Source organism: Poecilia mexicana, unplaced genomic scaffold (genome assembly GCF_051168715.1).
Source record: "Poecilia mexicana isolate PSO_F unplaced genomic scaffold, ASM5116871v1 scaffold_13, whole genome shotgun sequence".
Lineage (NCBI taxonomy): Eukaryota > Metazoa > Chordata > Actinopteri > Cyprinodontiformes > Poeciliidae > Poecilia > Poecilia mexicana.
In genome coordinates, this window is record NW_028263382.1 from 28,798,566 (window position 1) to 28,817,607 (window position 19,042).

A 19,042-nucleotide genomic window follows, 5' to 3' on the forward strand; every position below is an offset into this window, starting at 1 on the left:
GTTTTTGCAAACATTTGTGAATGAATGGGTCACACTGGTCAGTGAATTCCAGAGTGGAACTGTGAATGGATGCCACCTTTACAACAAATCTAGTTGTGAAATTTCCTCACTCTGAAATATTCCAGAGTCAACTGTCAGCTGTATTATAAGAAAATGGAAGTGCTTGGCAATGAAAGCAACTCCACGAAGTGGTGGGTTACCACAGTGATGGTGACCTCGCCATTTAGCTACGTTCTCATGGTGTCTATCGGGGGCATTGAGGCCTTTCTTTTTAGCTTCTGTTGAAGTCTGTATGCTGGTCTGGAGGTTTGGAAACTGATGGCAAGTGATTCTAGAGAAATTGGGTGCAAACAGGACCTTTTTGAGTAAGAGTGACAGGAAGCTGAGACTGGAACAGCTTTGTTAATGAATTGACTAATGTTTTTTTCCCTTATTAGGTGAGTTGATACAGCCGGCTGGTGACAGAGGAGACCTGACAATGACAGAGACCGATACCCCAAAATCAGCAAAGAAGCCCCGTTTGACCTCTCTGGAAATCAGCCTCATTGCTATCGTCTCTTTGTTTGTCATTGTCATTGTAGTCCTCCTCATCTTGTTTGCCACTCAGTCAAGTGAGTGTTTCAATTAAGAATCATGCACAAGTGTTGCCCTTTCCTTATATATGTTTTGTGTGCTTTTATCCGCTGTGCTCTGGGACAGAATTAAAAAAGAAAAAGAAAAATTTGCATATGTTTTCAAACGTCCCCGTAAAAAGGTTTTTATGATTCAAAAACAATGTCTCAAATTTCTAAATGTAGGCTTGATTCTAGGAACTGCATATTTCCTAGAGAATGTTTGTCATTTTGAAAAATGGATGATGATCTAACAACTGCGTATAATAAGCAGTTGAATAGGGTTTGAGTATCAGTTATCACACAGTTGATAAAGGTCAACAGGTGATGATGGCAGAATCCTGACAAAAAAGGTCATCCGATTGACATGACGCCACCTCTGCCCCCATGCGGGATTAGAGCAAACCTCAGACAAACAGTTTTATAATGGCAGAGGTAGTGGAACTCAAGTCATCACCTCCGATATTTTTTGAGTAATTTTTACCTTAGCAGCCAACATTGAGGTCAGGACGACAGGGTAGAAAATTCTCCATTATTAATTTTTGGAGTCTTGTGCTTTAATATAGTGTAAGCTGCTTTGTCAGGGAAATGAACACTGAGCGGCTTGGCTGTGCTTGTAGCCATGTTTACACTCAACTATGTTCATTTTATGTGTGCTCACTCATATAACCCACAGAGCGCTGCATTAAAGGTCAAATTGTAATCAGCTGGAGTGACAGTGCATCCAAATTTTACTTGATTGACACATTTCTGAAAGAAAGTGACATTTGTGAGGAGTTTTGCGTTACATGTGTGCAACAAAGTAATTCAGTGATTCTTGAGAATAGGGACAAAACAGGTCCTATGGATAAAGCATGAAATTTGAATAAAATATGCACAAAATATATTTTTTTCAAATATCTAACTAAACTAACCTGGGTCATGTGAGCACAACAATGTATATTTTTCTTTTTTGTGCTGAATATTTTTTTATTTTAAACATTGTAGTCGGTGGATGATGCCTGTAAAAGCCCTTGTCCAGGAGCAGAACTCAATACATTCTTATAGTTTAAAACAATTAAAGAAATACTAAAATTATATATTATGACAATTAAGTATAAGTAGTCATATAAATAATTATAAAAGTGTCGATAAATTGAATTAAAAATAATTTTTAGATATTTTCCAACTCCGTTGAAATTTGTCCTTAGTTTTTGTCAACACCGTCAGAAATGAAAAGAATGTAAAAAAATCAGGCATTATTGGGGGGCACCAGAACTTCTGAGGACCCCATGACGTTGTCTTTTCTCTTCCTTTGCTAGGAGGGCTAGTTAGCTCTGGTTAGCTTAAGTTATTCTTTAGTTTTTTCTTCTGTTTTATTCCTAAGTTGTTTGACACAACCATGATGTGTCAACTCCATTACTAACAATTTACAACACTTTGATGAAATTTTGCGAAATAAAAGCTTAATTTTGGTATAATGTAAAGATTTCATGGACCTGATAAGCTACAATATGGCCTCCTTCAGAATAACATCATATAAATTGAGGTAGTTTGGCATTTCGTCAACTCCGTCAGATGTCAACTCCGTCAGAGTTTTTCTGACTCTTTCAGTGAAATTGTTGTCAAATCTCACTTAATTGTGCAACTAATTCATTTTAATGTATTTTACATGAATTGCATTACTTCACATGTACCAAGTTTTTCATTTTACTAGTTTGTCACCACCTTCAGTTCTGTGTCAACTCCGTCATGCACTGTCAACTCCATCAGATGGACTTTTTCTTGTTTTTTGTTTTAAATAATATTTATTTTATTTCTTGAGAAGCAATTGTCTGTAAATTGAGTAAAAATATCACTAATGGGGTATTTTAAAAATCATTTTAGATTTATTTTTGTCAGATGGTGATGACAAAGTTTTGGGTCAGGTCGATTAAAAATGTAATTTTTAAAAAAAAATTCGCAACTGGGAGCCTGTACCTTAGCATCTTCATATTTTCTAAACATTATTTGTCATATTTGCATACATAAGGTTGAGAAATAATAATAATAAAAAAATGGGAAAATTAAAACCCATTTTGTCCCTATTCTCAAGAATCACTGAATTAATAAAAAGAAATGCAGAAGAAGAGAACAGAAGAAGGAACTGATTTAGGTATAATCACCAATGAGTGCTGAAAAACCCACCGAGTAATGGAAATGTGTTTTACGTTCTCTTACAGATGAAATCTGCACCACAGCTGACTGCACGCAGTCAGGTAAGCAGCTTGTGTTTGTTTGGTTTTTCTCTCTATTGTTTCATCCTGAAGGCTTTGACTTCTCCCAGAGGGAGCCGGCATGGGAGAAGTGAGGCTGCAGCAGAAGCATTTTAGACGTGCTCACTGAAAACGGCCTCTACGACTCAGACATGTTCTCTTTCAGTCAAAACCACAATGAAACAGATCTGGTCAGTCCTACTACATATAGAAATGTTCATTCAGCCAAGGAGTTTGCTTCTTAAGGGAAATGAAACAAACATCTCAAAAGATAATAAAATAATGTAGAATGAGATTAAGTTTAGAAAAAAAGATTCATCTTCCTACTATGTACATTTGATTTATTAAATGTCATGTTGAAAATTATTTGTGTCCTTGATAAACAACAGAAAACTTGACGATAATTGATATTGGAACAATCTAGTTTAGTGATATTTTTTTGGTTATGAGTTCCAAGTCTTAGAAGTTGGCGTTTATCCAAGAAGTTATAAAACGGGGGTGTCCAAAGTGCATCCTGGAGGCAATTTGCAGCCAGGGGAATGATGCTGGGTGTCCGTTGACAACAATTCAAGAATAGCATGAATTTTGTTTGCTAGTTCATGCAGTTGATTCAGATCCACATTTAAATTCAAATTCAAACAATGTTAGGGGGACATTAAATACAGACAAGTAAAAATCCTAAAATGGAAAATGCTTTAAATTTCATTTCATTTAATGTGTAATTAATAGGGATCAAAAACATCAAAACACCAAGACTGATTTTTGTTTTAAATCTATACTGACTGAAAACTTGAGACTTCAAAGATTTCCCAATTTGTCTAGTTAAACATTTAAACAGTTTAGTTACCATTTTTATTGTAAGGCCTACAACAAAGAGCTCTTACCTTGCAACAAGCTTTGCTAAACTGTAGTTTGACTAAGTGCAAATTATTCACAGATAAATGTACTTTCTTTAATTGAATCAGTGAAAATAATCAAAACAACCTCAATAAATTCTTAGCGTTTATCCCTAACTTAAATAATTCCACCTCACTTTTCAGTGAGGAATAAACGCATTAAGTTTTGTGTTGGTATCTGAAGTGAGCATTTTGGCCCTTTAGCTCTGTAGGAGGATTAGATCTCTCTAACCAGAGCTTTTTAGCTGCTTTCCTGTTTCCAGCATCCGGCTGATCAGCTGCAGCCTTCATCCTTCAACAGGTTCTTAGCTAATCTTCTCTTTGAACACTTTGGTGTAAGATGACTAAACATATTTCCCAGAATGCCAGAGTATTAATTGGTGACATTGGAGCATCTTTAATCAGGTGGCTGTAGGTAGCTGTTGAAAAAGACCTAATTAAAAGTTGAACTTGTTTCGACCTGTGATGTTGGACTGATTCATTTTTTTTTTCATGTGTGGAGTTTTAATTTGGAGTTTTTGATAATCAGAGTCTTAATTGAGGAGACATTTATTTCCTTGCTTTCCAGTGCTCTCTCTTTGTAAGTTTTATTACAGTCCTAACAGTCTCCCTCGCAGTTCTAAATAATTTTTCATCAGCATAATTCTATAGGGCTTCTTCCAGCTCATACTGTTGCAAATGATTTCATACTTGTTTCAGATTTTTTATTTGTTTTTCCCTCCCAATAAACGTAAAGCTGGCCTTCTCAATTTCCCGCAGCGTCTCGTCTCATTGGGAAGATGGATGCTAGCGTGGATCCTTGTGACAACTTCTATCAATATTCCTGTGGAGGATGGCTGAAAAAGAACATCATCCCAGAGACCCACGCCAAATATGGCTTGTACAACATCTTAAAAGCCGAGTTGGAAGTCGTCCTCAAAGGTGACAGTATTTTAGAAGGGGTTTTTTTGTTGTTCAAGAGTACGAATTATGCAATAATCCATCTAAAACTCAGATATATATCTGAAGCATTTTTCTTTTCTCTGTAAATTTGAATAAAAAATTGTAATACTTTCTGTGACGTTCCATGTTGTGACCATTCAAGGGAAAGAGTGCTTCATTAACAAAGGAAGCTACAAAAGATTGTTTCTAAAGAAGCATGCTGCTTTTACAGTGCTGTATTAAGGTTGAATGGAAGAAAGTGTTTTTAAGTAAAGTGCACAAGTATGCTTGTAATTGTAGCCTTAAAAAAGAGAGATATTAAACTCAACAGCTTGTTTCCCTGAACACAGACATGACCATAGTGTTGAGGGAATTTTTTCCCCCTCAACACAGTAAAGTTCCTGATAATAATGAGAAAATGAATTCTGATGTTTTGAAGCACTGGAGTCATTAAAAGTTGCAGAACAAAATCTCCTCAGGACTTGAGGTTGAGTCCTCTAGTTGATTATTAAAAAAAGAAAATGACCTATTTCAGAGTTTGGGGGATATTCACATTGTGTGGACTGCAGTTGAGCAGAAGTCTATAACTACTATTACAAACAACAACTTTATTCAAAAAAAAAATATTTCAGTTAAAGGCATCTTGAAGTGGTTACACCTTGGAATTAAGAACATAAGCAAGCTCTGATAGTTTTTATTACACACTATGCACATACCACACACACACACATTGGGTGCGTTCACACTGCAGCCTGAAGTGACTCAATTCCGATTTTTTTGACGTAATGCGACCTGTATCCGATCTTTTCATGGCAGTGTGAACAGCACAGGTCGGATTCTTTTTCGAATGTGACCCATATCCGATACATATCCGATTCAAACGTGACCTAACGTTCAGGTCCCATTCATCCGAACTGAACGTCACTGATGCTCAACAAATCTCACTATTCTGCGCCTTGATAAGCGCAAGTGGGAAGAAAAACAACAACCATGACGGATTATATGAGGATTAAGTTGTTAATATGCTGCTCCGGCCGGATAACAACTTCAAATATGTAAGCTAAGCTCCACCGTTAGCCTCCATGTTTACTTCCGCAAACACTGAGCACTTCTACTTTTTATGGCGGTTGGCAGAAGACTGAGAACGCTGACGCTATTGCGCCCTCTACTGCGCATGCGGGACACTTTCAGGTCGTTTGCCCATTTACACTGCAGAACTCATACAGGTCGCATTTACTGGCAGTGTGAACGGCCCCGGCAAAAAAATCGGAATTGCCAAAAAATCGGAATTGAGTCACTTCAGGCTGCAGTGTGAATGCACCCATTGTTGGAGCTAAATCTAAGACAAGTTGAGAATGAAAAACACACTAACTGGTTTCTGTGAGTTCCTTTGTGAAATTCTGCAGGAGTAAAATCAGTTCAGTCAGTCACAAAGTACTGTATGTAAAAATACTTCACTCTCGTGACTCATTTTGACGTTTCGTTGAAGAAATATATTTTGCTTTGACACATATTGACAAAACACTGGTGAGAAAAAAAATCCCGTAAATACCTTTACGCACAAGAGCACACAGACTCTAACTTTCTGCTCAGTTTGACGCACTAAGGATACATTAGTTATGCACAAAGCTGATTTCTTCATGTCAAAACAAACCCAAAGGTGTGACAGAAATCTTGTAACATCTGTTATTTTAGATTTAGTGGCTGCGTTGACCAGTAAAATATATTCAAGAAAGAATATGGGATGTGCAAATTAGCTACATGACACTCTCTGGATATTACTGGCTTGGGAACAGCCATTTCATAATATGATTGGTCAAATGCAGTGTCAATCATATGTTCTTTTGTTTGTGCTTATATGCAGGTGTCCTTGAAAAGAAGGTGGAGAGGGAGGCTGCTGCTCTCACCAAGGCAAAGACACTTTACAAATCCTGCACAAACGAGAGTGAGTCAGCAGACATGAAATGTGAATGGACTAATCCATTTTAGATAAACTGTCATGTTTTGTATAGGCATCACTTTGTACAATTCCTGAAGGTTGTCTGTTTCTTCAGAATGTGGAAGATAAAAATGTAATATTAGATATAATATCAAACATGCTCATCTTTCCATTTTGTAAAAGTGTTGTACATAACATTACATATGTATACATGATCTAGAAATTGTAATGGCCAGCCAAAACTCTTAAACGTTTTACTCACTACGTTTTAATTAATGTGGTACTCAGAGATCTTGCTTATTGCTTATTTGCCATTTGCCACTGTTTTTCAAGTTGGAGAATAAATTGTCCATTAGTATTCCAAGACTGAACAAACAGGTTCAATTTCTAAGTAAAAACCTAGAATAAAAATAATAATTTTTACAATTTTTTTGTTTGAAATAGATATGTTGTAAAGTTACAGCAATGGGTCTTACAGGGTTACAATTTCAATTTAGAAATTAGAATGAATCTTAATTCAGCATGTTCCGATTTTACTTTTTCAGCTTGTGTAAAATTACTGTATGCAAGCTGATTCCTGTTTGACTTTCATCAATACTGCACTGTATAGGATTAATTGAGCAGAAAGGAGGGGCTCCTTTGCTCGACATACTGCCAGACATCTTTGAGTGGCCCATGGCTGTGGACAACTGGGAGGATGACTATGGTATTGCATTTTTTTTTACCTTTCTTCCTCTCGCTGCCATCACGCTATAAATCTCTTATTGCAGTTCTTCCCTCGCACATCCTCCTTCCTCCGATCTTATTTCTTCAGGGAAAACCTGGAGGTTAGAGGATGTCATTGCCAGGTTAAATTGGAAATATGCAACACAAGTCCTGGTTTACTTTTTCGTTTACATTGATGACGGAGACTCCACTTCACACATCATTTATGTACGTACAAAGCTTGCGGCTGTAAAACCTCTAAAACCGCATCTGAGTAAATTAGAATTCAGTATGTTAATTTTTCACTAATTTTGACAGAGTGGGTAAACGGCAATTCAAGTATATTTGTTTTTTTTTTTTTTCAGTTTTGATTATTTGGACTTACAATCAATAAAAATCTCAAAACACAATCTCCCAGAAGATTTGAACATTACAAAAATATGATTTTGGACTAAAACACAGTCCAAAAAGTTTTAGTACAGCATATGCATTGGAATTTGAGGAATAAATCACCTCCTTTAAAATACAAAGGCTGATTTTGTTCTTTTGTGTTGCAAAGATCCCCGGAATTTGGAAAACAATAAAATATTTGGCATCAATAGGAAAATTAACAATAGTTTGACAATATTTCAACCAATTAAAACAAACAAAAAAAAACTATCAAACAATAGTTAATTTTCATATTGTATGCAGCCAGGTAGCTGATAAATCAGACGTACTTAAGTTCTTGAACAAGTGGGTCTTGTAATGAGAGAGTTCAATCTGTTGGGCAAAACTGGTTACATAATGGTCTTTATTTCTGGTAACTACAATATTGTCTTGATTTTTTTTGTCTTCTATTCTTTGTCAGTTTGACCAGCAAATGTCCTTTGGCCTCTTGTCCAGAGACTACTACACCTGCAAGGGTCGCTTTGCAGAGGTGTGCTGAAATGTTTAAATAGTTATTTGGTCATGTGTAAGTAACTCGTAACCAAAGCAGTAGAAAATGTTAATTTGTACTTGTGCTGATTTATTTTGTTGAAAAATTTTGTAACATGGAAAGCTGGTGCTTCATAAAGCATAGGACTGAACAACAAAATCAATGAAGTATATTGTGACAGACACAAGATCAATATTAATAGCTAGTACATCTAATAGAATATTCAATATATAACAAATTCACTGAACTCCGATCCAGAACCACACTGCATTCTGAGGTGGGAAGGAGCGTTATGTTTTCATATCTTCAAGGAGATTAGAAATATGCAGCCCTTCCAAGGAAACTATTCTTGGAAAGCCAATTCAGAAGCAGCATGTCTTAGGTCAGGAAGATTATAAATTTCAGTCGTCCCTAAAATCTCTCCGATGCATCTCAGTTCCCAATCATCTAAATTAGTTTGGTCGTTCCACTGAACCGAAATTGGCAACTTCTCCAAGATCAATTCCATCCCATTAGTGAGTTTTAGCATCCTCGTCTCTGTCCACACCAAGAATCTGAGTTTTTTCTAGTTCGGCAAAGTCTGTCACAAATTTGTCGATAATCCAGGAATCCACAAGCTCCAAACAGCAGAAATCCTGTTATTATGAATAAATCCAGGGTGAATCCCGCCTGGTGTGTCCCTGCAGGACAAGAGGGCTCTCCTGTACCCAGACTTCTCGTCGAAAATTTGATCAATTGCATTGAGAGATCGGTTGACCAGATCCATAATTTGTAGATTTGGATGATTTGCAAAGAAAGGCTACAAAAATATAGAAGAAGACAGGACAAAAACAGAGCAAGCAGGGCAGGCAGAGGGCCTCTCTCCCTCAGGGCAGAGAGGGAGCAGAGGAAAAAAGCGTCCGCCTTCATCGAGAGCAAGAGAGAAAAGCAAGACAGACCAAATATTGTCACTGGAACAGACATCCTCTCTTCTGGTTTTATTTTACAGCTGAATGTGAACTGTTGATTTGGTAAAACAAAAAGCAGCTACAAGAAGTAGCTGTAGCAACAGTGTGCATTGGTGTTTTTGTTTTGGGAAAACAAGCATTATTATTATAAAATGTGTTTTACAGGCATGTCGAGCTTATGAGAAGTTCATGTTTGACCTGGCAAAGTTGATCCGCACTGACCGGGGACTGAAAATCAGCGAAACAGACATAAAAGCAGAGGTGACACGAGTTGTGGATTTGGAGAGAGACATCGTCAGTGTGAGCATATTCTTTCAGAGATCACTTAAGCTGAAATGTGACGCACAGTTTGGTGTTTGCTCTTGTCTTTGTTTAACTATAGGACTTTGGCAGTTTGTTTTTCCATCAGTAAGGAGTGCATGTTAATAATTTGTTGCTCAAACCTAAAACACTTTGATTAGTCAAATCAGATGAACAACTCTCCACTTAATTACTGATGATAAAAAACAAACTGTGTGTATTCATTATTGATTTATTCATCCAATAGCTACATTATTAATCACACTAAGTTCCCCTTAATGATTTTAATTAAGTAAAAAGGTATTACTACAACTCAAAGAAACCTCTAAAAGCCCTATTAGACCTATTATCTCATGTAATAATTAAATTACTTCCCAGGAGCTGCTCTACAGCTCTTCCACCTTAGCCTCTGTCTTCTCTGGATCGATGGTCTGCTTCGATCCAACAGTCGTAGTGTTTTCCCTGAAGACACTCTTAAAAAGGCAGCCGGTGCTGGTCTCTACCGGTACTGGACTTTGGGATGTGGAAACTTTGGATTTGGAACTCATTTAAAGACAGCTACTGACATTGATCATGTCTAAAGCACAGCCCAAAAAAAACAAAAAACTAAGTCCTTTGCAGCATTCAATGTAAACAAAAACATATGGTTTGGGGAGTTAGAGCTTCTCTTGTCACCAACCTCCAAGCAACCTTTGTGGTTTCTCCAAAACCCTACCATTTTTCTGTATACATGCTGTTTCTTTTTTTTTTTTTTTTTTACATCTGGTCTGCTTGTACAGCTAAAATAGTGGAACAGTCAAATATTATAACAAAGAGATGTGGCCACATTTATCCATTTAGTATTTTAAAGCCCTTGCATATTTATTAGGCATTTATGTGACCGGCATCATTGAAACTGATGATGGCATCATTGTACTGTGAAAAAGTTCACAGTACAAAATAATTCTGGGCATATACAAATCTTTTTGAGACAAGCTTGTTAACCTGTCACACCAAGAATTTCCTAGAAATCAACAGATTTGTAACCCTGTTTTGTCAGGCTGCGCTTCTCCTGTTGCTGACATGCTTTGCTTCGCCTTCACTCTGCCTCTCAGTATTACAAAGCAGTTAAACCATTCAAACTGACATTTACAGACCTGAGGCCTCCTGGGCTGCACATGCTTCATGCGTCTGGAGATGAACCAAGAGTGTAAATGTGTAGGGGACTCAGAGTTTTTATGAGATTTTTAAACTCTAGTCTTTTGTTTCGTTTTGTTGCATTTCCTTTTCTCCCAGGCCACTGACCCACTGCTGCTTCCGAATGATCAAGTGTTGCTTTACAATAAGATGGAATTGAGGGAGCTGAACAGAAACTTCACTCTTGAAATTGACTCTCAGGTAATGCTAACATCTTAGCTCGTGAGTATTGCTATTATTTAAACTTAGTGTTAAATATCTCAAACTTGGTTTCTTTGTGTGTGTTTTGGCTCAACCTGAAGAAATTCAACTGGAGTTACTTCACAGCTAAGATAATGGACACTGTGAACATCAAGGTTCCTGAATCGGAGAAAATCATCAACAACTACCCCAGCTATTTCGTAAAACTCAAAGGTGTATTAGCCAAATACACCAAGAGGTGTGTAAGATTATACAAATCAGAGATGGTTATTGTTTTTCAGAGGAACTGCTTACCTGTGCAGTAATTGTATGCGTTTCTGCCAAGGTGAGAGTCACAGGATGCGGTTAGAAAAACCTGGTCACACTCTGCTGTTAGATCACTGCAGGATCCTGTTGATCTCCTTGTCCTTACTGCATTTTTTTTCTCTCAGGGATCTGCAAAACTATGTGGTTTGGCGGTTTGTTATGAAAATGGTAGAGGGGCTCAGCCGACCTTACAGAAACACCAGGAGCGCTTTCCACAAGGTACGCAGCCTGATATTACCTTGACATGTTGACTTGGGAAAACTACTTTCATGAATGTCCTTGCAATGTCTTAACAATTTCAAAGTGGAAAGTTATTGTACAGGTGTAAAACATTACTTGTAGTTGTTGAAAAGAAAAAGGTACAAGGAAGTCTAATAGATGTTACATTTAACAGACTCTGAAATGTCATTAAAACAAGGAAGATGTCTGTCATAAATTTACCCTTTGGTCATGGAACAGATGTCGGTGTGTTTGAGAAGGGTCCAATCACTGACATCCATCAAACACAAGAAAACGTCTAAGGAGATTGCAGAATCTACTAAAGAAGAAATGTGGCTGGAAAAGAATCCTGAATGATCGTGATCGGTGATCACTTAAACGTTTGGTGAAATCAAATAGAAGAAAAACAACACTGGAACTCTGGGCTGTGTTTAATAGTGAAAGTAAACACATTACCACACACACAATGAGAACTCGAGGGATTGCGACTGAACAGCTGTGTAGCCTTTAGAAAACAACTAATCGGTGAGGCTAAATGGAAAAAAAAAAATCCTCTGGAGCAACGGAGGAAGATCATGATGTGGTCTGAGTTCAGATTTACCATCTTCCAGAGTGATGGGCGCGTCAGGGCAAGAAGAGAGACAGGTGAAGTTATCACCCTTCATGCCTGGCGCCTACTGGATAAGCCTGTGGGGCAGTGCTATCATCTGGGGTTGTTTATTAAAATGTTTAGGCGATGCTGTGCTTTATTTCTTGTTTTTTTATAGATTCTTGTAAGTTTTTTTTTTCATAACCCATCCTTTTTCTTTCACTCTACTTCCTAAAATGGAAATCAGTTTTTTTATTTGAACAAAGTTTCTCCTTCATTCATTATGTTGTCTCATCACCTTCGCAATAGGTTCTGACCGGTAAAATATCAGAGAAGGCCGTGTGGCGACGGTGCGCACTGTACGTCAACAGCAACCTGGACAAAGCTGTGGGACGGCTCTACGTGCAGGAGGCTTTCTCTGAGAACAGCAAAGAGCTGGTAGGTAGAGGCTGAACTGGACCGATTAATAAAGCTTTACTGAACAGCTTTCTTTTACATTGACAGTCTGAACTGATGACATAAAAATAGTGAGTGTTTTTATGTATCCATATACAGAACTAGATGGTTAAAGAGACATCTGTGATTTTGTCACCTGTCTCGTGTCTGTGCCTCAGTGTTGTCGTGTTTGCATCCACTGGAAGCAGCTGAATGAGGTGTCCTTGTTATCATGCTCACACCGCCTACGCTGTAAATCTCAACTGTGTGCCTCTCTGTGTGTGTGTGTGTGTGTGTGTGTGTGTGTGTGTGTGTGCGTGCGTGAAAGGCATAATCATTTTAGGAAGTGTGTTAATAGTTTGACAGAAGTTACATTTGTCTTATTTCTGATCCAATTAGAGCTGATGAACAGAAACAAACAGCAGACCAGAGAACCTTTTTATGATGCATTTTCCTGTTCCATCATTGGCATCTTGTGACATTTGCTCTCTTTGGTGTGTTGGGAGATTAGATGGAGGAGATGATTAAAGATATTCGGGAAGTTTTCATTAGTAACCTTAATGACCTCGCCTGGATGGATGAAGAGACCAAAAGAGCAGCGGAAGAGAAGGTGTGAATTTCATTTTCAAGAATCAACTTATTTTTCTATCTACAACAACAAGTAAACCAGTTTTAGTCTTTTTTGACTTTTTTTGTGTTCATTTGTTGTTGTTTTTCCAGGCCCAAGCTATCCGTGAACGCATTGGTTATTCTGACGACATCATGAATGACGAATATCTAAACAATGAGTACAAAGATGTAAATATTTATGAAAAAAACACCATTATCCATATTTCACTAAGTTCTTGTAATAGAAAATACTTTAGGGAAGTTGCATTTCTTATCGTAGCTAAAACATCCCAGTGAATAACAAGTTTCCCTCGTGAATACATGACCGAGTGTTGATGGCTTTCATCAGCACTCGGTCATGATGTTTTTCTGGCTGTGTTGGTGTCAGCTGAGCTACAGTGCAGAGGAGTATTTTAAAAACATCCTGCAGAACCTGGAGTACGGGACCAAGAAATACCTGCAGAAATTGCGAGAAAAAGTCAACAAGGATGAGTAAAGTGTTTGTTTGTTTGTTTGTTTGTTTTTTTGTGGGGTCGATGGATTTACCAGCTTTACTCCAGATGTGTTGTAAATGAAAAGTGCATTGTTTGGTATTTAAATCACCTGTCTTATTTATGATCCCAGCAGAGTGACCTACTACAGTGTTTACCCCATTTATTCTTTGTGAAGTGTGTTCACTTTCTACCACACAAACTCCCACATGCATTCAGAGTTCAGCTTTAACAGCAGGGAGTCCTACATTGACTTTGGGTTTTAAAAGCTGTATGTTAATTTTCCACGTTTTTACTCAAGTAGCCTTCTTACTTTGCCTCGGTGCTTTTTCATAGTGTCATAATTTAATAACACCCGCTCTCAATGTTTTAATCTATTTTTTCAAGGTGGATAATTGGAGCTGCCGTTATCAACGCCTTCTACTCGTCCGACGTAAATGAAATAGGTACCAAATAAGCACTGGAAATTATGTTCAGCCATAAAACATAAAGCCTGACCTATTTTGGCATTTAAAACTGCTTTCTCTGTCTGTAGTGTTTCCTGCTGGTATCCTTCAACCCCCTTTCTTTAGCAAAGGCCAGCCTAAATCTCTCAACTACGGTGGAATTGGCATGGCAATCGGTCATGAGATTACACATGGCTTTGATGACAACGGTATGAATTTTCCACTTCATTGTTCTCCCTTACAGTTTTACTGGATTACATTAGTCTGTGAACAGATGAACTTCCCCCTGTAACTGGTACCACTTAGAGAAGAGCTTTGTTTCACCTTATGATGCCTTTGGCCTCAGGCTGTTGAACTGTATTTGTACTTGTAATTGTACTGTAATGTAAATGATTTTCCACCTCAGGTTTGTCACCTGCACTCTTATTTACACTTAAAAAAAATAATTCCAATATCTAACAACCATTTTTAGCCATAGGAAGCTTACGGTTTCAAAACGACAAAATTCCATCGTTCAGTTTTACAGTTTAGTCATTTTAGTGTAACAGGGGAAGTGCAGGCTTCATCTGGCTGTTTGGACCATAGATGAACATGTTGCCCTTTGTTACACGTTACTGGTAATGTATCTATATATTAAAATTTGCAAATGGGGTCATGCTTGCAGTTTTCTTTATTTAATTATTTTTGGAGTATAAATGCATGTTAATATTCCCATCTCTAACTCCCAGACATCTGTTCTGTGTCTCTAGGTAGCAAGTATGACAAGGACGGCAATCTGAAGAACTGGTGGACTCCTCAGTCTTTTAGAAAATTCCTGGAACTCTCAAGGTGTTTCGCTAACCAGTACAGCAAGTTTTCCTGGGACCTGGCTAATGGTCTACATGTATGTTCACTGCTTCTTTTCTCAAACATGTCTTTTGTTTTCTACCTTTTTGGAACATTACATGCAAAATTCCAACTAACCTCACTTTCATTGATTTTACCAGAATTCCTGTTGCCTTTGCCAACTTATCCATCTGTCCTTCATCAATCTTTCCTATTTTGCAGCTTCATCTTCTCTCTGCTTTAGTTGTCTTTAGTATTTTATGTTGACATATGACTACTTCTCCTTTTATCCTTCCTCCTCTGTACTGCTCATTTGAACAAAGCTTCTTTTATTCCCTGGGTGATTCGTTCTTATAACCAGGAAAACTGATATCTGCAACTTACTGAAAATATGGAGAGAAAACTTTCAAGTTTGTTAATCACTTTTTGCACTCTGCACCTTTATTTTCTCCTTAGTTGAATGGCAACAACACCCTCAGTGAGAACATAGCTGACAATGCAGGGATTCGACAGGCGTACCAGGTGAAGAGATGCTGTGAAAATGTTTTTGTTTACATATGTGACCTGGTCCATGCAACTTGAAACAAAAATTGAAGTCTGTTTGTCAGGGTGTTGACATGTTTGTTAGGTTGTATGAAGGTGTGATTGCTGGTACTGTGACTCTGGATCAACAGAGGGTCACTAACCAGTCTAAAGTCATTAAAACTCTGTAAAAAGATTTAAATGTTATTTAAGCATAAAAAATGACATTGTTTTGTATGTAAAGTAAGAACTGGTAAAATACAATTTTGCATAAAAATTACTTCAAGATAATTACTCTGGATTAGAGAGGCAAAGAGAAATTGCTTTGTCATCATTGCCGTATAGTTTTCTGCTTGAGCAGCCCTGACCAGTGACTGGTCTGGCGCATCATGAACATTTTAATTTTCTTCCTGTTCATTAGTGCACCAGATATAGGCACAGCCAGGTTGCAATGACAACATTGTCTGTTAGGGAACAGTCAGTAATTATTTAACAATTATTAATAGTAATTATTTCAGGCTGAAAGGGGTCGGGAAAGAGCAAGACTACAAGCAGAAAGAAATCAAACTGGACTAAACACTAGAAATTAAAAATTAACCTCAAAATTCTGACTAGTTTAATACTCTGAAAAAGAGATTTTACTTTTTTTTAAACACATCTGAATTGGCAAGATGTCTATTGTAATAGCAAATGTGTACTTTAACGTAGAAGCTGTGGAGGCAAACATAAATGTAGTGCATTATTGAACAATGAATAAATCAAACATTTATTAACTATGTGTAAGACATATACAATTTTGCATTTTATTATAGGCATACAAGAAATTTGTGAAGAGGAATGGAGAGGAGCCCCGGCTGCCTGGGATTGACCTCTCACATGATCAACTCTTCTTTCTTAACTTTGCACAGGTAATAAGTCAAACAAACAAAAAAGTTTAATATTGATAAATGCTTATTAAAGTTCAGTATTAAATATTTTTCATCAATATTCCTGACATAATTAATTCTGCCTAGCTCAATAGTTACTTGATAAGGCTTTACTGTAACAGAATTATGACCTGCTTTAATTAATTTGTAAAACAATTTGCCTTAAATTGAACATTTTTTAATAGCAGGTGCACAATGACACTGACCACTTTAGTAAAACTCCAACCTTGTGATTTTAGTCATTAACTGTTCCTATTTTTTTGTCTTGAAAAGAATGTCATTCACAAAAGACAAAAACTATGATCTCAAAGTTGTGATGTTGCTACCCACCTCTTTAAAACTGCAGTATCTCTTATGAAGGACATTTTTCACTTATGTCAGTATACAGTTGGGAACATGGTAAGTGAGCTAATGGCATTTCCAAAGCTCAGGTCTAGATAACTCAACTAATAGAAGAAAAACACAACATGGCACTGCAGTTCAAGAAAATGTAAGAATTTCTATTTATCTTTTGCAAAAATGGATATGCTTTTGGGATGGGGTGCCAGAAATACAGTGGGATACCTGACGCATCTGTAATTGAATTCATGAAGCTCTACTTGTCTGATACTTTACATCCTGTATATCTCTTTAAGATTTGGTGTGGATCATATCGACCACAGCAAGCTCTTATTTCCATTAAAATGGATATACACAGTCCAGTGATGTTCAGGTAATAACACGAAGTGCATAAATCAGCACTTCATGACTTTAAAGTACAGCTTAAAAAGCAGGAACCCTCTGACACACAAAGTCCACTTGCTAACACCGGTCTCCTTTGTATACTCTAGAGTACTGGGCTCCCTTCAGAACTTCCCAGAGTTTGCCAAAGCATTCAACTGCAACAAAAGCAGCAACATGGTCTCTGACAACATTTGTCGTGTTTGGTGACCTAAAGACCAAACACAGTCGGTATAATACCTCTGTCCTCTAACTGTTGGAGCTCCATGGAGGGCTGCAGTGAGATGGAAACTTCCCTTTGTTCTTTGCTGGATGGACCACAGCTGGTGAACAGGCAGTGCAGCATGCACTTCATCCAAGACGGATTATTGTCCCAAAAGGAATAACCCTCATGGGTTATTGTCTGCTGTTAAAGTTTGTCTCAAACTCTAACACTGCTGTTCAGTAAATCAACTCTCCTGCTCACTGAATACAATCACTCCTTTTGTTTTTTTTAAGTTTTATTCTGTTTTTTGCTTTCACGTTTGCTTACCATTTGAGCCTGCCAGTGTTTGTTTTGTGGGTGAATATCTGAGTGTGTTTCAGTCAAAACGCTTTACAAGTAGTAGGCAATAGAGTGGCGGACAGAAAAATGTGCTCAACCCACTCACACATTAATACGCCGCCTACCCACTCACATACATGCAACAGGGCCGAACCACTGTATCGTATGTGGGACTCAGCTGGAACTCTCATAAACCTCGGCTGTTTTCAGCCTCTGTCTTGTCTGCAGATTTTCTCTAGTTTTCCCATCATGAACCATTTTAGTTTGAGTAAATTATCACACAGTCAGAATTGTCACAATATGTTGATGGCTGCTGATCAGGGTCTTCTGTTTTGTAACATAGTAGCTAACCCTTGTTAGATCTATGTTCACCTGATTTGAATGCATTACTCGTTCAACACAACAGCATAAAATCTGGAGTTTTATGTTAGCACAATGGTCCACCATTGTAGTCTTGTGATCGGAAGGTTGTAGGTTCGATTCCAGCTTCCTCCTCCCACATCTTGATGTGTCCCATGGGCAAGGTACACAGGGAAAACCTTCTATTTTGAACTATTTCATCAGTTTCTTGAATTTAATTTCAAGGATGACTATCAACCAATAAATAAATATATTTAGATTTTTATGCTCTGTCTAACCACATAACTTTTTTTGGGAGATGACATGTGCTGTCTTATTGTATTCATCTATCTGCCTTACTTTTTCAGTTGAATTGCAAACACTTTTCAGCAATAGCACAATAAGATCAGCAGGTGGCAGCATTGTATATGATATATTTCTGTGTCACCGTTATTAAACATAGCGTGGTTTGAAACAGTGTGTCTTTCAACTCATTATCTAAATCCATATTGGCCTGATCTGGGATGTGGGAATTGTAAACAATTGTTGACCCAATTTCTACATTCTACAGGACTGGATAAGGGTAGCCCAGCTTCCCTCTACAAAGTGCTTTAACTCATGTAAAGCACTTTGAATTGCCTTGTTGCTGAAAATGTGCTATATAAATAAAATTACCTTACCTTACAGCTACATGCTTGTTCAGTAAAGGTTTACTAAGACCTTATGACATCAACATGTAATGGTATTTCTCTTCCAGGTGAATCTATCAAAGTAAAACAAAGTGTAAGCTATTTTAATTATTGTAAGGATATGAAGGTATTTAAAGCTGGACACTTCATGTACATTTAAAGAAGTTTAAAAATTGTTTTCAAAGTCAACTAATAAACATGTCTCATCTGGCTGCACAACAACACCCAGTTATTAAAGCATTGAGGAGGCCACCGTCCCTTTTAAATCATTTCCATAACTGCAGTGTGGGTACCTTGTAGAAATTTCTATTCATAAACTAGATAACAGTTTGAAGCCTATTAATCCAGCTATTTTAGTCAGATGTGTAGCAGTAAGACACCTAAAAATGTAGGACCAGGGTTTGCTCATTTTGGGGACCATTGTTCTTGTGTCTCTATGAACATTTGTGTGAAGCCCAGATTTATTTATTTATTTATTTATTTTATTTTTTTTTTGGTTTACTGATATTGGTTTGTCCAGTTACAAGTAAGCA

General features: G+C 37.4%; 1 protein-coding gene across 2 annotated transcripts; it reads left to right on the forward strand.

The window, feature by feature from the left end:
• Positions 1-388: 388 nt before the first annotated feature.
• Positions 389-17,151, forward strand: LOC106904215 (neprilysin-like). Of its 2 annotated transcripts, XM_088012004.1 has the most exons (23): positions 437-606; positions 928-935; positions 2,813-2,848; positions 4,501-4,662; positions 6,527-6,607; positions 7,212-7,307; positions 7,416-7,534; positions 8,157-8,225; positions 9,338-9,472; positions 10,748-10,849; positions 10,951-11,087; positions 11,281-11,374; positions 12,273-12,401; positions 12,910-13,008; positions 13,119-13,196; positions 13,396-13,499; positions 13,886-13,944; positions 14,034-14,153; positions 14,694-14,827; positions 15,226-15,291; positions 16,104-16,199; positions 16,853-16,929; positions 17,048-17,151. In XM_088012004.1, exons 1-23 carry the CDS (start codon positions 479-481, stop codon positions 17,145-17,147), a joined length of 2,229 nt encoding a protein of 742 aa, XP_087868130.1. In that variant the 5' UTR covers positions 437-478; the 3' UTR covers positions 17,148-17,151. The 2 variants fall into 2 exon arrangements, with proteins under 2 accessions (XP_087868129.1, XP_087868130.1); XM_088012003.1 differs by lacking the exon at positions 928-935 and having other exon boundaries at positions 389-611.
• Positions 17,152-19,042: the final 1,891 nt, after the last annotated feature.

Bases quoted from the DNA above. Each gene is read 5' to 3' on its own strand.
- LOC106904215 (XM_088012004.1), top strand. From the start codon at position 479: ATGACAGAGACCGATACCCCAAAATCAGCAAAGAAGCCCCGTTTGACC. The intron at 7,308-7,415 runs GTATTGCATTTT...TTATTTCTTCAG, and splicing joins CAACTGGGAGGATGACTATG to GGAAAACCTGGAGGTTAGAG. The intron at 13,197-13,395 runs GTAAATATTTAT...TGTTGGTGTCAG, and splicing joins TAAACAATGAGTACAAAGAT to CTGAGCTACAGTGCAGAGGA.